Here is an 18357-nt window from a genome sequence, read left to right on the forward strand (position 1 = left end):
TACTATTTCTATTTACTGCTCACCACCACAGGACGGCTAGTTACAATTTTACATGGCCTTAATTATATAGGGGCAGAATCTGGACCTGCATCTTGTAAGTATCACCTGCTTCAAAATTAAGGGAAGTGAAGTTGATTCTTACCTACGCTGGCGCCAATCCTAAACGTACTTACTAGGCAAGTAAGCTCCACTGAACCCAGTGGGAGTTACACCTGGGGAAACACTGGCCCCGTTCAGACAACACGCTGAACCACAGTAATTCAACACTGCTCGGTTGTGTGTGTGTGCGTGTGCACGTGCACGCGCCGCCGTTGTGGGAAAGCGGGGGAAAGAGCGCGCCTGGGCAGAAAAAGCGGCGCAACCCGCAGCGCACCAGCCGTGCCGAGGAAGAACAGGCTACGCTTCCGCTTCCGCTCCCCCGTGTGTGAGTGGGGCAGAGAGAGATAATTGGCAGAGAAGGCGACGCGGCTGCTACATGTTGGTGCAGTAGAAAGCCTTTGTTTTGTGTGCCTTCCCTTCCCGTTTTTTGTTTCTCTCTGTCCGCTTTTTCAGCAGGGGCTTTCCTCGCCCCCGCCCCGAAGCCTATCCTATTGCTGTCGGTTTATTTACTTCTTTGTTTCTCTCCTCGTTCTTTTTCTCCTCCATTTTCCTTTCCTTTGGCTTCCTCCGCCTCCTCTCTAACTCTCCCGCCTTTTCCCTCTTGCTTCTCATCCTTCTTTCCTTTCTTTTTTTTTCTTTATAGCCCCAATTCAGCTCTCCTCACCCCGCTCCAAAGCACGCATAACTGGGTGGGTGGGTCGGTGTGTATGTGTGTGTGTGTGTGAGAGAGAGAAGTTGGGTGGAAAGGATAGGATGAGGTCTGTTGTTGTTGTTTATTCGTTCAGTCGCTTCCGACTCTTCGTGACTTCATGGACCAGCCCACGCCAGAGCTTTCTGTCGGCTGTCGCCACCCCCAGCTTCCCCAAGGTCAAGTCTGTCACCTCCAGAATATCATCCATCCGTCTTGCCCTTGGTCGGCCCCTCTTCCTTTTGCCTTCCACTTTCCCTAGCATCAGCCTCTTCTCCAGGGTATCCTGTCTTCTCATTATGTGGCCAAAGTACTTCAGTTTTGCCTTTAATACCATTCCCTCAAGTGGGCAGTCTGGTTTTATTTCATATTTATATGGAGTATGGACTGGTTTGATCTTCTTGCAGTCCAAGGCACTCTCAGAATTTTCCTCCAACACCACAGTTCAAAAGCATCTATTTTCCTTCGCTCAGCCTTCCTTATGGTCCAGCTCTCGCAGCCATAGGTTACTATGGGGAATACCATTGCTTTAACTATGCGGACCTTTGTTGTCAGTGTGGTGTCTCTGCTCTTAACTATTTTATCAAGATTTGTCATTCCTCTCCTCCCAAGAAGTAAACGTCTTCTGATTTCCTGGCTGCAGTCAGCGTCTGCAGTAATCTTTGCGCCCAGAAATACAAAGTCTGTCACTGCCTCCATGTTTTCTCCCTCTATTTGCCAGTTATCAATCAAGCTAGTTGCCATAATCTTGGTTTTTTTGAGGTTTAACTGCAACCCGGCTTTTGCACTTTCTTCTTTCACCTTTGTCATAAGGCTCTTCAGCTCCTCCTCGCTTTCAGCCATCAAAGTGGTGTCATCTGCATATCTGAGGTTGTTAATGTTTCTTCCTGCAATTTTAACTCCAGCCTTGGATTCGTCAAGCCCAGCACGTCGCATGATGTGTTCTGCATACAAGTTAAATAGATAAGGTGAGAGTATACAACCCTGCCGTACTCCTTTCCCAATCTTAAACCAGTCCGTTGTTCCGTGGTCTGTTCTTACCGTTGCTACTTGTTCGTTATACAAATTCCTCAGGAGGCAGACAAGATGTCTTGGTATCCCCATACCACCAAGAACTTGCCACAGTTTGTTATGATCCACACAGTCAAAGGCTTTAGAATAGTCAATAAAACAGAAATAGATGTTTTTCTGGAACTCCCTGGCTTTCTCCATTATCCAGCGGATATTGGCAATTTGGTCTCTAGTTCCTCTGCCTTTTCTAAACCCAGCTTGTACATCTGGCAATTCTCGCTCCATGTATTGCTGGAGTCTACCTTGCAGGATCTTGAGCATTACCTTGCTGGCATGTGAAATAAGTGCCACTGTCCGATAGTTGGAACATTCTTTAGTGTTTCCCTTTTTTGGTATGGGGATATAAGTTGATTTTTTCCAGTCTGATGGCCATTCTTGTGTTTTCCAGATTTGCTGGCATATGGCATGCATCACCTTGACAGCATCATCTTGCAATATTTTAAATAGTTCAGCTGGGATACCGTCGTCTCCTGCTGCCTTGTTATTAGCAATGCTTCTTAAGGCCCATTCGACCTCACTCTTCAGGATGTCTGGCTCTTACTCACTGACCACACCGTTTGAGCTATCCCCGATATTATTATCCTTCCTATACAGATCTTCCGTATATTCTTGCCACCTTTTCTTGATCTCTTCTGTTTCTGTTAGGTCCTTGCCATCTTTGTTTTTGATCATACCCATTTTTGCCTGGAATTTACCCTCCGATGTTTTTAATTTTCTGGAAGAGGTCTCTTGTCCTTCCTATTCTATTGTCTTCTTCCACTTCCGCACATTGCTTGTTTAAAATTAATTCCTTATCTCTTCTGGCTAACCTCTGGAATTTTGCATTTAATTGGGCATATCTCCCCCTATCACTGTTGCCTTTTGCTTTCCTTCTTTCTTGGGCTACTTCCAGTGTCTCAGCAGACAGCCATCTTGCCTTCTTGGTTTTCTTTTTCTTTGGGATGTTTTTGTTGCCACCTCTTGGACAATGTTGCGAACTTCTGTCCATAGTTCTTCCGGGACCCTATCTACTAAATCTAGTCCCTTAAATCTATTCTTCACTTCCACTGCATATTCATTAGGAATATTAGTGAGCTCATATCTAACTGATCTGTGGGTCTTTCCTATTCTCTTTAGTTTGATTCTAAACTGTGCAATAAGAAGTTCGTGATCTGAACTACAGTCAGCTCCAGGTCTTGTTTTTACTGTCTGTATAGATGTCCGCCACCTTTGGCTGCAAAGGATGTAGTCAATTTGATTTCGGTGTCGGCCATCTGGTGAAGTCCATGTATAAAGCCGTCTTTTTGGTTGTTGGAAGAGAGTGTTTGTTATGCACAGTGAGTTGTCCTGGCAGAATTCTATCAGCCTATGTCCCGCTTCATTTTGTTCTCCTAGACCATGCTTACCTGTAATTCCAGATGTCATTTGACTGCCCACCTTAGCGTTCCAGTCTCCTGTAACGAAAATAACATCTCTTTTTGGTGTATTATCCAGTAGGTGCTGCGGATCCTCATAGAACTGATCTATTTCTGCTTCTTCAGCATCTGTGGTTGGGGCATATATTTGGATCACTGTGATGTTCAATGGCTTACCCTGAATTCGAATTGAGATCATTCTGTCATTTTTTGGATTGTATCCAAGCACTGCTTTAGCCACTTTATTATTAATTATGAAGGCTACTCCATTTCTTCTGTGATCCTCTTGTCCACAGTAGTAGATCTGGTGCTGATCTGATGTGAAGTGGCCCATTCCGGTCCATTTCAGTTCACTGACACCCAATATATCTATGTTTAATCTTGACATCTCGCCAATAACCACGTCCAATTTGCCCTGGCTCATAGATCTTACATTCCAGGTTCCTATGGTGTGTTGACCTTTAGAACATCGGATTCGTCGTTCACCACCAGCACCATCGGCTGCTAGCCGTGTCATCACGTCTGGGGCTAGTTGAACTTATCCTCTGTTCCTCCCCAGTAGCATTTTGACCATCTTCCGACCTGGGGGTCCTATCTTCCGATGGTATACCGACATATCTCTGGTTGTACTGATCCATTTAGTTTTCATGGCAAGAGTACTGGGGTGGGTTGCCATTACCTTCCCCAGGGATCGTATTTAGTCTGACCTCTCTACCATGACCTTCCCGTCTTGGGTGTCCCTTCACGGTTTAGCTCATGGCATCCTTGAGGTGCTCAAGCTCCAGCACCACGACAAGGTAACGATCTCCTTTGCTGGAGAGGATGAGGTCTACTCATAAGTAAATTCCATGGGATTTGCTCCCCAGTAAGAATGCATAACATAGGAAGCTGCCACATACTAGCCTGGTTCAGACAACACGCAAAGCCATGCTGCTTAATCACAAAATGCTTAAGGAAATGCATTAACCATTTTGTGGTTAAGCAGCATGGTTTAGCGTGTTGTCTAAACCAGGCTGCTGAGTCAGGCGGTTGGTCCATCTAGCCCAGTATTGGCAACACTGACTGGCAGCGCCTCTCCAGGGTTGCAGGCAGTAGTTTTTCCTACTGTATCTGGAGATGCCAGGGATTGAAGCTGGGGTTCACACAGAGTATGTATTGCACCACTGAGCTCTATAAGATTGCATCCTGACAAAGGATGAAACGAGAGTAGCAGTCTGAATAGTATAGCAAACCTATTAAAAGTTTTTGCCATGTGTGGGGGTGCTGTTTGTCTCAGGCAACAAAGTCTCTTGGGCCGGTTTTCCCTCTCCTATTCCTACATCCTCCCTTCCCTTTTGCATTTCCCTCCCTGTACTTCTGCAGTAGTAGTAGTTAGTAATGGCTTAATATATAACAATATTTTCACATTACTGTGTTCATATTAATATTAGGCTGCCCACCACTAGCGAATAGGCAACAGGAGTGGGTGGCCCTTATAGAAAAAAGCCCCCACCCCTTTTATTACTGTACAATCCTATAGATACCTGTTCAGAAGTAAGTAGCATTTAAACCAACAGGGCTTTCGTCTAGGATATAGAATTTCAGGCTTAATGCATAATGGTTTACAAAGGTAAATCTGGTAGCTTTCGTTACTGCTCTTTCTGTTCATGGTTAACACTTACATTTCTCTGCCTAAAATATAACTGCTCTTTTGAAAGTAATAATACAAGTGAACAACGTATTCTTAGTAGAAACCTGCACACCAACTGCAAACATCTTCACTACTCCTGTTTCTTTTCACTTTTAACCATGTAATCCTATGCTAGGGAGTGGAGCTTATTCTGTAACAAGTATATTTAAGATTGCAGCCTAATCTTACAATTGCTCAGAACTAAGTCTGTGTGAGTACAATTATGCTTAATCTCAAGTAAGCGAGCATTGAATTGTAGTTCGTGTCTCATTCCCATACCCACTAGTTTGAGTATTTTCTTGCTTACTACTTGGGCTACTCTGTGCCAATGACTTGCTAGCCACCCAGACTACAATGTTCTGTTTTATTGTCTCCATACTTAATTCTGTTTTATTGACCTAGACACCTTTGTGTAATGTTTTATTGACCTAGACACCTTTGTGTAATGACGTCACGGGAACGAGGGCTCGGAAACTCTTGTGGCCGCAAAAGGCAGGATGTTGCAGTGGTGACAGCGGGGAACAAAATGTCTGGAGGCTGGAAGCAGGGACCCCAAGTGGCTGTTCAGGAGCAGGTATCTGTGCCATTCGCCCCCGGCCCTCACTTAAGGCCCTTGGGTGAGGGAGGACCTTAATCTCCTCACTACTGCTACTCTTTTAGACAGAAGTCCAAAAAACTTCCTCTGGGCTCAACTCTAAAGAACATGATTAATAAAGAGCACGTGCAGAGTGCCTTGCTCTTTGAGCACATACAGAGTGCCTTGCTCTCACCACTGGAGATCCAGAGACAGGGTTTTCTCAGGTTGAGGGGTGGGATGTGTAACTTTCGAGCATGCCTCAATTCTGCCCCTTAACTTTAGTACCTACACCCAGACCTTTTGAGCGATATCAGTTCAGCCTGGTATGTATTGGTATTTCACCTAATTTTAGCAAAAGAGTCTCTTGGTACAAAATACACTTTCTTCCCTCTACAGATGTGCTTGACTTGTGTTGTGTCACATATTCACTGCATAAGTTCTAGTTAAAGTTCCTTCCCCTTCCCGATCACACAGAAGCTGTTAAAAGCAATGGTAAGGAATAGGGATCCAAAGGAGAGCATGCCAGTCGCCAAAACTTTCCACCCCGCCTTTCCCAGAGATGGGCTGGCAAGGAGAGCAGCTTGTTGAGTACAAATTCTTGAAGGTGCTTCCAGCAGTCATGCCCCCAGCATTTCTCCTCCACCTGGCTTTCTTACTCCAGAGCAAGGAAGGCCAGTATGGATTTTGTGTGTGGTTGGTACGGTGCTGCTTGAATAATTCTCTCCAAGTGCTGTGGCTACACAGCTGCCAAACAACACATGCCTTATTCCAGCCTTTGAGCCAGGTCATGGCTGCAGCTGTCGGGGTCTGCAGGCAGACAGTAGAAGCAGAGCTGGAACTGGTAGTGGATAGTTATGTGTTAATAAATGTGCATTGTTATCAATAGTATTAATAATAATTATAAGGAGGAGGATTATGATAGAGGTAAAGGGAGAAGGGGATTGTGAAAGGGAAATGGGTGGAAGAATGCAGCAGTGGGGAAATGCCTTCAGACTTTTTACTGCATGGGTTCTCAACAAGGGGGGAATTTTAGGGTTCGGGGGGGGGGGAATTGGGACCACTATTCAGCAAAGTATGATGTCCTGTAGATTATGTCTTCCTACACGTTATTAAAAGCATCCCAGAAAAGTGTCATGTCATCTGCAAAAGCCAGGCCTTTGCTCTTTTCCCTCCCTCCCTCGCAATCCTAGAAGTTTCAAGCTTCCCATTTAAAGGGGCAACACAAAGCATGGGAGCTGAGAATGTAAAAGGGGCCATGCTTTGCATTGCCCCTTTAAATGGGATTAATATAGAAAAAATAAAAGATTTTCAATATTATTTACATATTATTTGGAATGCACCTTTTGAGTTAGACTAACTTGGGAAGGGGGGAATTATATTCTGAACAATGGTGAAAGGGAGAATGGAGCAAAGAAGGTTGAGGACCACTGCCTGAGAGAAAGGCCAAATCCTACCCCCATGTTGTATACACTTTTTAAGTCCTGTTACATTATTCAGACTGATAAACCCATTTCTACCTTCATCTATCACTCCTTACATTGTAAGGATACCATTCTACGCATATTTTCCTGCAATATGCAAAATGGGATGTACTTCGGAGTTGTTCTATGTCAGCTTGCTCAAGATATCCCTCATCTCTCATCGTTCTCCAGCCTGAATGATGGGAGTTGTAGGATATTTTTCTGTCTAAACATGCATAAGATTGCACCCTGAATGATGGGAGTTGTAGGATATTTTTCTGTCTAAACATGCATAAGATTGCACCCTTATTTGCATTCACCTTTGCCCCCGCTAATCTGGTTATACCTGCTTAAGGGATAGAAACCCTAAAGTGGGGCTGTGAAGAAAAATAGAAGGAAGGAAAGGAAAAGAAAAGAAAGACCAAAAGCGAGGGGGGGTGTGGAGAGAGAAAAGGGGAAGAAAGAGCGGTGGAAACACAGAAGAAAAAGACACAGGAAGGAAATAAAGAGGTAAACAGGCATAAAGGTATTAGAAAGGGAAATAAATCTTGGTGAAGAAAGGAAAAGTAATGATGAAAAGGCAGACAGAGACAAAAACAGGAAGGGATACAGAACAAAGGCTTTCTACTTTTCTGCCAACTACCTCTCTCCCCACCATGCTGCACATTTGCTCACCCCTGCCTTTGGGAGGCCCAGGGCCCATTTCCCCTCTCTCACACTCACAGACTTTATTCCTGCTGCCTTGCTGTGGAAATTCAGCATGATGGGGGTCAGCATGTGAGTTGCATGTTGTCCAGCCCATCATAATGTATAAAAGTATGAGTTTGCTTCTTCCCAGGTGTGGGATTAAAATTGATCTGCTGTTCACTGGTAGTGTGACAACACTAAAGAAATAAAGAAGAGACGATCCAGTGAAACAGATGTCCCTGATCGTATCCATCAAGAAGTGGAAAGTTGCTATCAGCTCAAGATGCCCGAAGACTTCTATCACTTCTGGACGTTTTGTGAGAAACTGGATCCTGACATGCCATGTGGTGGGTCCCCAAAACCAGGTTTTCCATCAAGCTTAATAAGATTTTTACATACAGTGTTTCAGCAACAAAAATAACAGAACTTCTCACTTCTCTTGTTTTTAAAAAAATTAAAATCCAAATATGGGTCAGCTCCACAATTGTTCTATAAAAGTGGTTTGTATATTACAGGTTTTGTGTATTAAATTGCTTTATTACTCACAAATGGGACCTGCAACAATTTTGCCTTGTGGAGTGCTCCTGTTCACTGTTCTACTTAGCCATGAAGGAAAGGAAAGGAACCTCTCGTGCAAGCACTTGAGTCATTGCTGACTCCTAGAGGGACGCCTGCTTTTGCCGACGTTTTCTTGGCAGACTTTGTAGCAGGGTGGTTTGCCATTGTCTTCCCCAGTCGCAGTTACCTTTCCCCCAGCTAGCTGGGTACTCATTTTACTGACCTCAGAAGGATGGAAGGCTGAGTCGACCTGAGCCGGTTGCCTGAGAACCAGCTTCCGCTGGGATCGAACTCAGGCCGTGGGGAGAGTTTCGGCTGCAGTAACTGCTACTTACCACTCTGCGCCACATGAGGCTCATGACATCATGACTTAGCCATGACATCATCTAAAATGCACCATTCCATTCCTCCCTCAACATCCTCCCCCACTGCCCCATAGGTCCACACCCACTAAGTATGTCCAGTTGTTATTGAGATTTTTTTTAAAAAAAATGTACCTCTGTAAGCCTCGGGGTTTCCCCACGGCTGATGATACCCCCTTTTCTGTATGTATGCTTCTGTTTTGGATCCACACTCAACTCTGAACTTGGAAATAGGGGAAAAACTGATAGATTAGTGTCCTAATCCTACAATCATAATATGGAAGTAACAGCTATTGATTTTAGTGGAGCATACTTTTGTATTATGTTTAAGATTAGGCTGTGGTGAGAAGAAATTATAAGAATCAATAGTTGAACTTTCTGTACATCACAGGCCAAACATCCAAAGTTTCTGCCTACTATTTGAATTCGAAAGTCTTTTCCACCTCTTCCTTTTTTTAAAAAAAATAATCTTTCATTTTGAGAATTTAATAATAGAGGCTAGGTCCCAAAAAGTACCATGCATTCCTCTTTTCTGTGGGTAGCTGGAGCACCAATTCTTTGTCTCAGAAGCAGTACACTTCAAGTAATGTATAAACAAGTGGGAATGGGAAGAGCTTTTTAATAAAAGTGCTATTTTTTAAAATTAAATTGGGATTTGGGGGGGGTCAGATGTATCTCCATGAGCATGAAACAGTAGGTGTTTTGTGTGTTGCAGATGCACTTAAATCAAGCATTGGACTTCAGCTAGTTGGACCATATGACATTCTTGCTGGAAAACACAAAAAAGCAAATAGATCAGAAGATGTGGACTTCAATCTTCACTGGAGGTTTTTTTTTGATCCTCCTGAATTCCAGACTATCATTATTGGAGACAGTAAAATGCAATATCATATGGGGTATTTCAGGTAAGAAATGCATCTGTCTTTGATAGTTTATCCCCTGCATTCTAGCACTACTACTATTGACTGGGTTTCACGCAACACAATAACCCACACCCAGGGTTGAGTGTGGGTTGTCATTGAAACAATTCATGAAGAGAATCCATGGTTTGTTGCTGGATTGTGAACTGTGGTTTGTTTATGCTTAAACTCTGGTTTGTTAGCATGGCTGGTTTCAGACAGCATATCAACTCACGTTTCAACAACTCATGGTTACCACTACCCACACTCAACCCATGGATTGAGTGTTGATTGTCGTGTTGTGTGAACTCAGTCATTGCCATTACTTCAATACAGAGGTGGGGAATGTGTGGCTCTCCAGATGTTGGTCTATAACTCCCATCACTCCTAGCTAGCATAGCCAATGCTGAGGGATGATGGGAGCTGCAAGTTGCAGTCCAACAACTGGAGAACCACACATTCCTCACCCCTGCTTTAGAGCATACACTAGGCACAGCTAACTTATTTTCAAGCATTTCCTCCTAGAACAGGATATAAGGCCGAGGACCATTTTCAACAATTGGCATGTATGTCTATAGAAGTGAAAAAGTGACATCAGAATGTGTTGTTCATATATATTCCAGAAATAATCCTGTGAAGGGCAGTCCAATAAGAATCAATTGCCTCTAGAAAGTTTGTCCACAAAATTTGTCAGTTTCATATATGAAATTTGTTTCATAGATGAAATCAGCCTCATTTTTCATATACATTTCCCGTGCAGATTGTGAGTGATTTTTTTCAAATGCTTAATGTAGGTACCCAACATTACTTTGTAATCAGCCTGTAACCTCAAGTTGGCTAGACACACATCCCACTGGAGGATAAAGTACATTAGATGCCATCCTGATTTGTTTATATGAATTTCTTTGGGATCATATTCCCCAAAAGCTTCATGGTTAGAAGGAAAGAAATTTCCTGATCCTGACCAGCAGCTGACTCCGTACATAGGGTGACCATATGAAAAGGAGGACAGGGCTCCTATATCTTTAACAGTTGCATAGAAAAGGGAATTTCAGCAGATGTCATTTGTATATATGGAGAACCTGGTAAAATTCCCTCTTCATCACAACAGTTAAAGGTGCAGGAACTATACTAGAGTGACCAGATTTAAAAGAGGGCAGGACACTTGCAGCTTTAACTGTTGTGATGAAGAGGGAATTTCACCAGGTTCTCCATATATACAAATTACACCTGCTGAAATTTCCTTTTCAATACAACTGTTAAAGATACAGGAGCCCTGTCCTCCTTTTCATATGGTCAGTCTACTGTCCATTATTTCTCTTATTTAATTGACATAGAGGGAACATTTCTGAAAAATCTCTCTTGGTTAACAGAATTAGAATTTTGGAATGTGTGTTTTTAAAACCGAGTATTCTTTGCAAAGTCTGTTGTTTACTAGAAGTAAAAAAAAAAACCTCATAAAATTAGAATTTGAGAGGCTGTTGTATAGTCCTCAAAGAAACATGAACTTGGTATATTGCCTAATTTAAAAACCATTTTTGATAGGAAAAAATATTCTGTGTTTGAGCTTTCTCTGCAATACCTTTATTCCTTCAGAGAATATAGATGAATATAGATGAAATTGCTTAAAACACTTTCATCTTTGAACTGTTTCATGTGCAGGGATATGCCAGATGAACCTCCAGTGTGTGTTGGTGAAAATGAAGCCAAGAAAGGCTGTACAATTTCTCAAGTTGGTGACAATATATTTGCTGCTGTAAAGTAAGGTTTACTATTTTCACACTGGCTAAATAGTTAATCTGGACTGAATTGCATGAAATGAGGGAGCAGTATCTTAATGTGTCTGTGGTTTTTTGACTGTAATGTAGCTGCAGGGTGTGTGTGTGAGTGTGAGAGTGAGAGAGAGAGAGAGAGAGAGAGAGAGAGAGAGAGAGAGAGAGAGAGAGAGAGAGAGAGAGAATGTACATACACTTTTGATTAGAATAGGAGAGGGGCCCCTCAAGACAGGCTATTTTTCCAATCAAAGTTGCACTCCCAGCTGCTTTTATCCATGGAAGGGAAAGATACAGGAACTATATATATTTTCTTTCATGGGCAGGGAGAGCAGCGTACAGGTGAAGTATTTTGATTAGACTTAAGCACCCTTCACCCTCCTGCTGCCCTGAACTTTATTGGATACGATTTGGATTATTAGGAACAAGTCACTGACAAAATAATTTTCCTATATTTGCAACAGAATGCAGGAGTTCGGTGCAATATGCCCTAGTTGCTGCTATGTAATAAATTTCAATATGTCTACTCACTCTCATGCTACTGCTCCAGTAAAAATTGTAGCTGACTGAGGCCGCCTTTCATGGTTGTTGTTTTTTAATGGCAGGAGACTGCTCATGTGGGTTACCTAATTTGGTTCCCAGAATTCCTAATTTAGATAGTTCAGTATCTTTAGCTCAGTTCAGACAACACATTTCTCGATGGTGGTTTTAGAACTCCATGGTGGAGTTGTTACACCACCATTGAGAAATGTGTTGTCTGGCAGGAAAATTTCACTCAGTGGTGGAGGTTTTTTTTGGAAAACACTCCATGCTGAATATCCACGCTGTGCAGAGGAGAGTTCCTGCACAAATGTTGTGTTGTGTGGTAAGCTCTGGAGTTTTTGGTAGCATTGAGTTGACTTTTCCCACTGGCTACAGAGTTACCTGGTAAGAGTGGTGAAAGGAGTGAGTGCCGCTCTAGGAGAGCAGCTGGGATTGTTTTTTGCAGCAATGGCTGACGGGATACCATTGGGAGGACCGGGGAAGAGAGAGGGCAGAGGAACTGTCAATCAAACATCGTGATGGATTTTGCTCAATTCCACAGTAGCCCACAGTCACACAATGATGGGGTTAGAACACGTTGTGTGGGGAGTACCACCAGTTGAGTGGAGTTTTCACACTGTGTTCACTAATGTGTTGTCTTAACTGAGACATTGTTTACTTACCACTTGCTCTTTTATAGCTGAGTTTTCCTTTTTCAGCCTGAGTATTACATTTAATCATATTGGGTTTTTTAGATTCTGTAAAATAGCAAAATTTGCTGAATACTTGAAGTGGTCCAATCCTTGCTTTTTGATCAACGCTTTCTTCTATGTATTATATGTTCACATTAGGTTGTTTATCAGTCAAGGTTGTACTGAACTATGTGGCCGAAAATTTTCTGAAATTGTAAGAAACTTTTAATATAACTGTCATTTATATCAGGCTTTGCTTTCATACAGAACTATTTGAGATTGCCTATGATTTTCCATTTTCCAGAAATCATTCTTTATGAAGTTGAGTGGAATGCATGTTGTACATGCATTTCCAGTTGCTGTTTCAGAAAACTTTCAGCCATGCAGTTCAGTAGTTTCACTGAAAACCATGCATAGAGCTGTATAATGAACTGTGAGTTGTTAAGTTTGCTTTGTTTTTCATTTTGACTAAACCCCCCAAAGCAAAGCTGTAAATGTAGTTTAAAAGTCAATAGTTATGAATTACTGAAATCAATATTCTTTGTGTAGCTTTTGTTTTGCCTCAGTTTCTCTTGAATGGAGAGAACTTTCTTGTCAAGATTTTTACCTTGTGTTACCATGCTGATAATAGATCAGTGCTCAATGTCTCTTGAATAATCCTAATCCAGGAATATCCTAATTGTAAGGGTTGATTGTAGGACAGATTTGACATAATAATCAGTGTGCATTGATATATTAAGTGATCATGTGAATATTTCTATATGAAACCATTATGTGGTGACTAGTCATCCATGAATACGGCTGTTTGTTTAATCAGTGAACATTGCTGTTTTCATAGAAACCTTTGGGAAACGTCACAGTCCCTGACTAATTGATATTTCCTCATGGAGGCACTTGTGATCACTTCAAAAACACACAGCATGGTTCAGAAGCAGTCCTTCAGAATATCTATATCTGGAGTTAGTTAAAAGTCATAGTTAAGGTTTAGCTTTAAAGTTTTGAATTGCATGTTGGCTTGCAAATGAACTTGAGTTGGATTCTTTGTATGACCAAGAAAACCTTTTATGCTTTGATAATTTTAGACAACGGTAGATGAGAGTGTAATGAGTTTTCTTTTCTTTTCCAGGTTATTTTTGACCAGAAAGCTTAAGGAATTGACTGATAAAAAGAAAAGCGGCATTTTGAAAGATTTAGATGAAAAATTAACGAAAACAGCAAAAGAATTGGGTTATTTGTTGGAGCAAAAAACCATGAAGATGAAACAGAGAGATAAGAAAGTATGGCTTGATTTATTTCCTGATCCAGTAAAGTAGGGAAGAACTCTAATGTACAATTTAGCTGCTTTTTTCCTGCTTGAGCCCAGCTTGCACTAATAGACACAATTGCTCCCAAGTGCCCTCGACCAAATTGTAGAGCCGTATCTACTCCTTGGTATTCTGAGGAGTTGAGGGCAATGAAACGGTTTGGTTGATGTCTAGAGTACAGATCGCAGAAGACTTGCTGTGAACATGGCGGAGCACAGGTAAGATCTCATTTTAAAGTCTACTCTGTGGTGGGGATGATGGCAGCTAAGCAATCTCCCTTCGCAACCGCCATCGCATCCGTGCAATGTCGTCCAGCTGAGCTCTTTCGGGTGATGAATTTGCTTACACCTCAGGAATCCAGTGAGGCAAGCTCTCTCTGGCCAAATTGGACAGTTATTAAACTATCTTCATAGTAAAATATGAGATCACCTATGATTTATAATGGAAGGAAGTCAAGCCTGAAATCCTATGCGCATGTACCCAGGAGTAAATGCCATTGGGCATAAAAGGGCTTACTTCTGAGTAGACATGCATCGGATTGCACTGTTAATAACATAGAATGATGCAGAAGCGGTCATTTGGAGGATACAGAAGAAGTACCTCACACTTGACATAGAAATAAACAGGAATTGGGAAGAAGGTAAATTGAGACTCAGTTATATCCTGAGTGGTGTAACTATGGACCCCATCTCCTTTGTTTTACTGACTGATTGTAAGACGCTCCAGGAGCCTTTGCGGGTGGAGGTGGCTGAGGAGCGGCATAAAAATACTTTAAATAAATATGCTTGGAAAGCTGTTATGTTAGATAAATTGGGCTTTAGATAACAGGAATTCTAGTCTCTGGTATAAGCTCCCAGACTGTGGAATGGCCTGCTGGAGGAGATTCGTCAACTTGACAGTGTTTTAGCATTTAAAAAAGCAATAAAGACTGATCTATTCTGGCAGGCCTATCCAGTGAAATTTTAGGATGTTTTAAGGGTGTTTTAATCATGTATACTGTTTTTAATCCGTTTTTATGTGTTTTATATTCACTGTTGTTCCCCGCCTCGATCCAAGTGGAGAGGCGGGTAAGAAATAAATTATTATTATTACTGCAGGGGCGAATTGTGTTCATAGCAAACTAGGAATTCTTAGATAACTAGAACACTTCCATATCCCAGAATTTATATTTTGTTACAGTAGGAAGTTATCGTGTGACCTGGGGGCGGTGGTTGCTCAGTTAAATGTAAAATGCTTCTAGAAGAATAGCTTAAATCTTTTGAATAGATACAAAATTAACATGTTTAATTAAACTTCGGCCCCAATTACCTGATAGGTCTATTGGTAATACCTGATAATAGTATGTATCAGTCTCTTTCTCTTTTCAACACAGGTGGTAACCAAGACATTTCATGGAGCTGGTCTAGTTGTCCCTGTAGATAAGAATGACGTTGGGTACAGAGAACTTCCTGAATCAAATGGTAAACTAATCTTAGGGTTTCTGTTCTCAAAAAGAAAGTTAGATAGCAAAATGCTTCTATTTATTACTGTTATTGGTATGTACTTATAGATTTTCCTAAATCATAGTTAAATCTTTAAAGAGAAACTATCAGTGCTACATTCTAGCTCAGGGGTGGGCAACGTCTAGAGTTCTGCAAGCCACCCTCGCTGAATTTTCTGCAGTGGCAACAAAAGTGGCGTTTTTGCAAGGAAACATACATGCTCAGGCGCCTTCTCTACAACCAGAAACGAACTCCCTAAATTCGCCTTGTTTCCTTGCAGAATTGCCACTTTTTTCCTGCCACTGCAGGAAATTAATTTTATTTATTTATTTGTTTATTTATTACATTTCTATACCGCCCAATAGCCGGAGCTCTCTGGGCGGTTCACAAATGGGGGCAAGGGGTCCAAAATGGCCATATGGAGCTGTGTGTTGCTCACCCTGTTCCAGCTAATGAAATATAATACAGTCAGTGTAAAGTAAGAAACTGGGCCATAAGAGTCATTTCACATGCCGGTGAGCTCTTAATTAGTTGCAACAGAAGCAATACGTTTACCCTTAGTTGCATTTAATTCTCATTGAAATCAATGGGACCAGTTAGTCATAATTCAAGTCCTATTGGTTTTAATGGGAAATATGGCTCCAATTCTACAATGCAACTAAGGTATTTTGGAGGGGGGAAATTAAGTCTTTTTTTAAGGATTGTGAAGACAGCTCCTTAAGTACTGGTTAATGTATGTGGTGTAACTGTGTTCATTCTTAACTTCAGAAAAATCTGTTCTTCCCTCTCTAAGCCACTGGTTTCCAAACCTTTTATGTTGTGGAAACCGTTTCTACATTGTTTGCCATGGCCACCTGTGTGTTGCAAAGAATTCCAGTATATATTCCGCATCATGTGTCGTTTGCAAGGGGCCCTGAACAAGTCTGTTGGGCTTCACTATAGCCCTCTGGACTCTGAACTTTTCTGAACTTTATCTGATGTACTTTGGTCCATGAATCTTATCCCAGAATAAATGTTTAAGGTGCCACCAGACTCTTTGTTTGTAGAAAGGAGGTTTAGTAATCATGGGACAGCTATTTTTCATTACTAAGAGACCTCCCATAAGCTTCTGAGGGATTCTAGGGTTCCCCAGAATAGTATGAAAACCATCACTCTTCAAGCCATTCTTTTTCAAACAAGTATGATCTGATCCAATCTAAGAGTAATTCACAAGCATTTTACTTACAGGCACTTGTCAGACTCCTCCAACCAGAAGTTTCTCATTCTGTAATCTTTTGCCTACAAGATTCCCAGGAACCTAGTACTTGGACAAAATTGTCCAGAACTCGTCCTAGTAGTATTGTATACTTACTGCATATGTTGGAGATTTTCCAATCTATTTCTCATGTGAATTTATTTTTCCCTGTAGCTAGCCTCAAAAGAATCTGTAAAGCCATTGTAGATGCTCCTAATGATGACCAAAGACTGAAAGCCTTTGCCCCTATTCAGGAAATGCTAACTTTCATTCAATTTGCCAATGATGAATGCGATTATGGAATGGGATATGAACTGGGCATAGACCTCTTCTGCTATGGGTCGCATGTAAGTCACATGATTTTCTCTGTAGAAACTGCCATATCTAGTTCATATGAACCACTCTCCCTAACGTCTTTACTAGTTTAAAAGTTCAGTTATTGAGGCCACAATCCTAACTCATTGGAATAGTAACAACTAAAGTGATGTACTAGAATACGTGATTTCAAAAGGTCTGTCAATGAATACTAAGCACAGATCAGCACCTCTCAAAATCATATTCCTGTATTTAGGGAACTGTAGAATACATTGACATGAAAAGCAGGCCAGAGAGAAATCTGTATTGTGAAATATTACACGTTTCAGTGAGAAGCTATAATGCATTCTTTTAATCTTTTGCAGTACTTTCACAAGATTATTGGCCAGTTGCTGCCTCTTGCTTACAACTTGCTGAAGAAAAATCTATTTGCAGAGATCATTGAAGCTCATTTAGCTAATAGAAAAGAAGAGAATGTAGACAGACTTGCAGCATGACATACATTTAAGTATAATGACGTATGAAGGCCTTTGGTTTTATTTTTTTAATTTTATGTTTTGTAGTTTCTATATGCAATAAACAAACATTTTTCTAAACAAGAGTGAGTTACTGGGGCGGGGTGGGATAGGGTGAATCCAAAACACATTCCTCTTGTAGAGAGCAATAATAAATGCAACAGATTTGGCCAGAACCCAACATATGGGCTTTGTGGCAGATCATATGAAAATGGTACCGCAAAGCTAGGAATGTTTTGTAACTGGTGCCACTTATTCTGAAATCATTACTGGGTTTGATGCTTAGGAATTTTGTTCCGATGTATATTCAAGGCAGCTAGATTTTAAGATCAGGTTGAGTTCCTGATCCCTGGCAAAAGAAAACCAGCCAGCCAATCTCCCAATTGTTTTTGGATCCAGATCAGATTCTGCTCACCTCCCTTATAAGACTGAAGAGAGGAAATAGGAACAGGTTTGGGATAAAACGCCAAGCACTTTTTTCCTAAAAGAGTATTTTAGGATTGGAACATAAAATCTATAGCCTTGATTTGAAAACCTACAATGATAGGCAGGTAACGGGTGAGTGGGGGGGGGGGGGGAGATATTCTAGAAACACTAGAGCAACCAAAATTCCACAAATAGATGTGCAAAAATGGAATTTTGGATGGTCTGAATAAAAGTATTGTCCAATTGTGGATTTTGAATTATTTTCCAAGCATCAGCATAGCTATTTTTTAAAGAGTTTTAGGGCAGTTCCAGCAGTTCATGTTTTTGATAAATAACTTATTTTAGTTTTGGTACCACCTACAATAAATATATATCTAAAGATAAAGCCTAGCTTAGGTTTACCTCTAATATAAATGTAGATCCAAATGAAGGGGTGGAGAGAAGCTTATTTCCACAAAAGCAGACTTATTGCAGAGCTTGGAAACAGCTAACTAGGATCTCTTCACTATAGATGGAAGACACTACCAAAAATATTTTTGGCAGACTAGTTTGTTCAACAAACCTTTTGAACAAAAAACTGATGCGAATCTCAAACTTCTGCACTGTAAAATTTCCCAGAAACAATAGTAGTG

The 18357-nt window shown here is 41.3% G+C and overlaps 1 protein-coding gene across 3 annotated transcripts; it reads left to right on the top strand.

The window, feature by feature from the left end:
- Positions 1–77: 77 nt before the first annotated feature.
- Positions 78–17383, top strand: LOC134404823 (histone PARylation factor 1). Of its 3 annotated transcripts, none has more exons than XM_063135744.1 (9): positions 78–94; positions 5354–5495; positions 7833–7992; positions 9281–9470; positions 11127–11225; positions 13577–13727; positions 15127–15214; positions 16644–16816; positions 17150–17383. In XM_063135744.1, exons 2-9 carry the CDS (start codon positions 5367–5369, stop codon positions 17279–17281), a joined length of 1122 nt encoding a protein of 373 aa, XP_062991814.1. In that variant the 5' UTR covers positions 78–94; positions 5354–5366; the 3' UTR covers positions 17282–17383. The 3 variants fall into 3 exon arrangements, with proteins under 3 accessions (XP_062991814.1, XP_062991813.1, XP_062991812.1); XM_063135743.1 differs by lacking the exon at positions 78–94 and adding an exon at positions 425–477; XM_063135742.1 differs by lacking the exon at positions 78–94 and adding an exon at positions 4827–4861.
- Positions 17384–18357: the final 974 nt, after the last annotated feature.

The sequence above is a fragment of the Elgaria multicarinata genome, chromosome 10 (assembly GCF_023053635.1).
Source record: "Elgaria multicarinata webbii isolate HBS135686 ecotype San Diego chromosome 10, rElgMul1.1.pri, whole genome shotgun sequence".
NCBI lineage: Eukaryota > Metazoa > Chordata > Lepidosauria > Squamata > Anguidae > Elgaria > Elgaria multicarinata.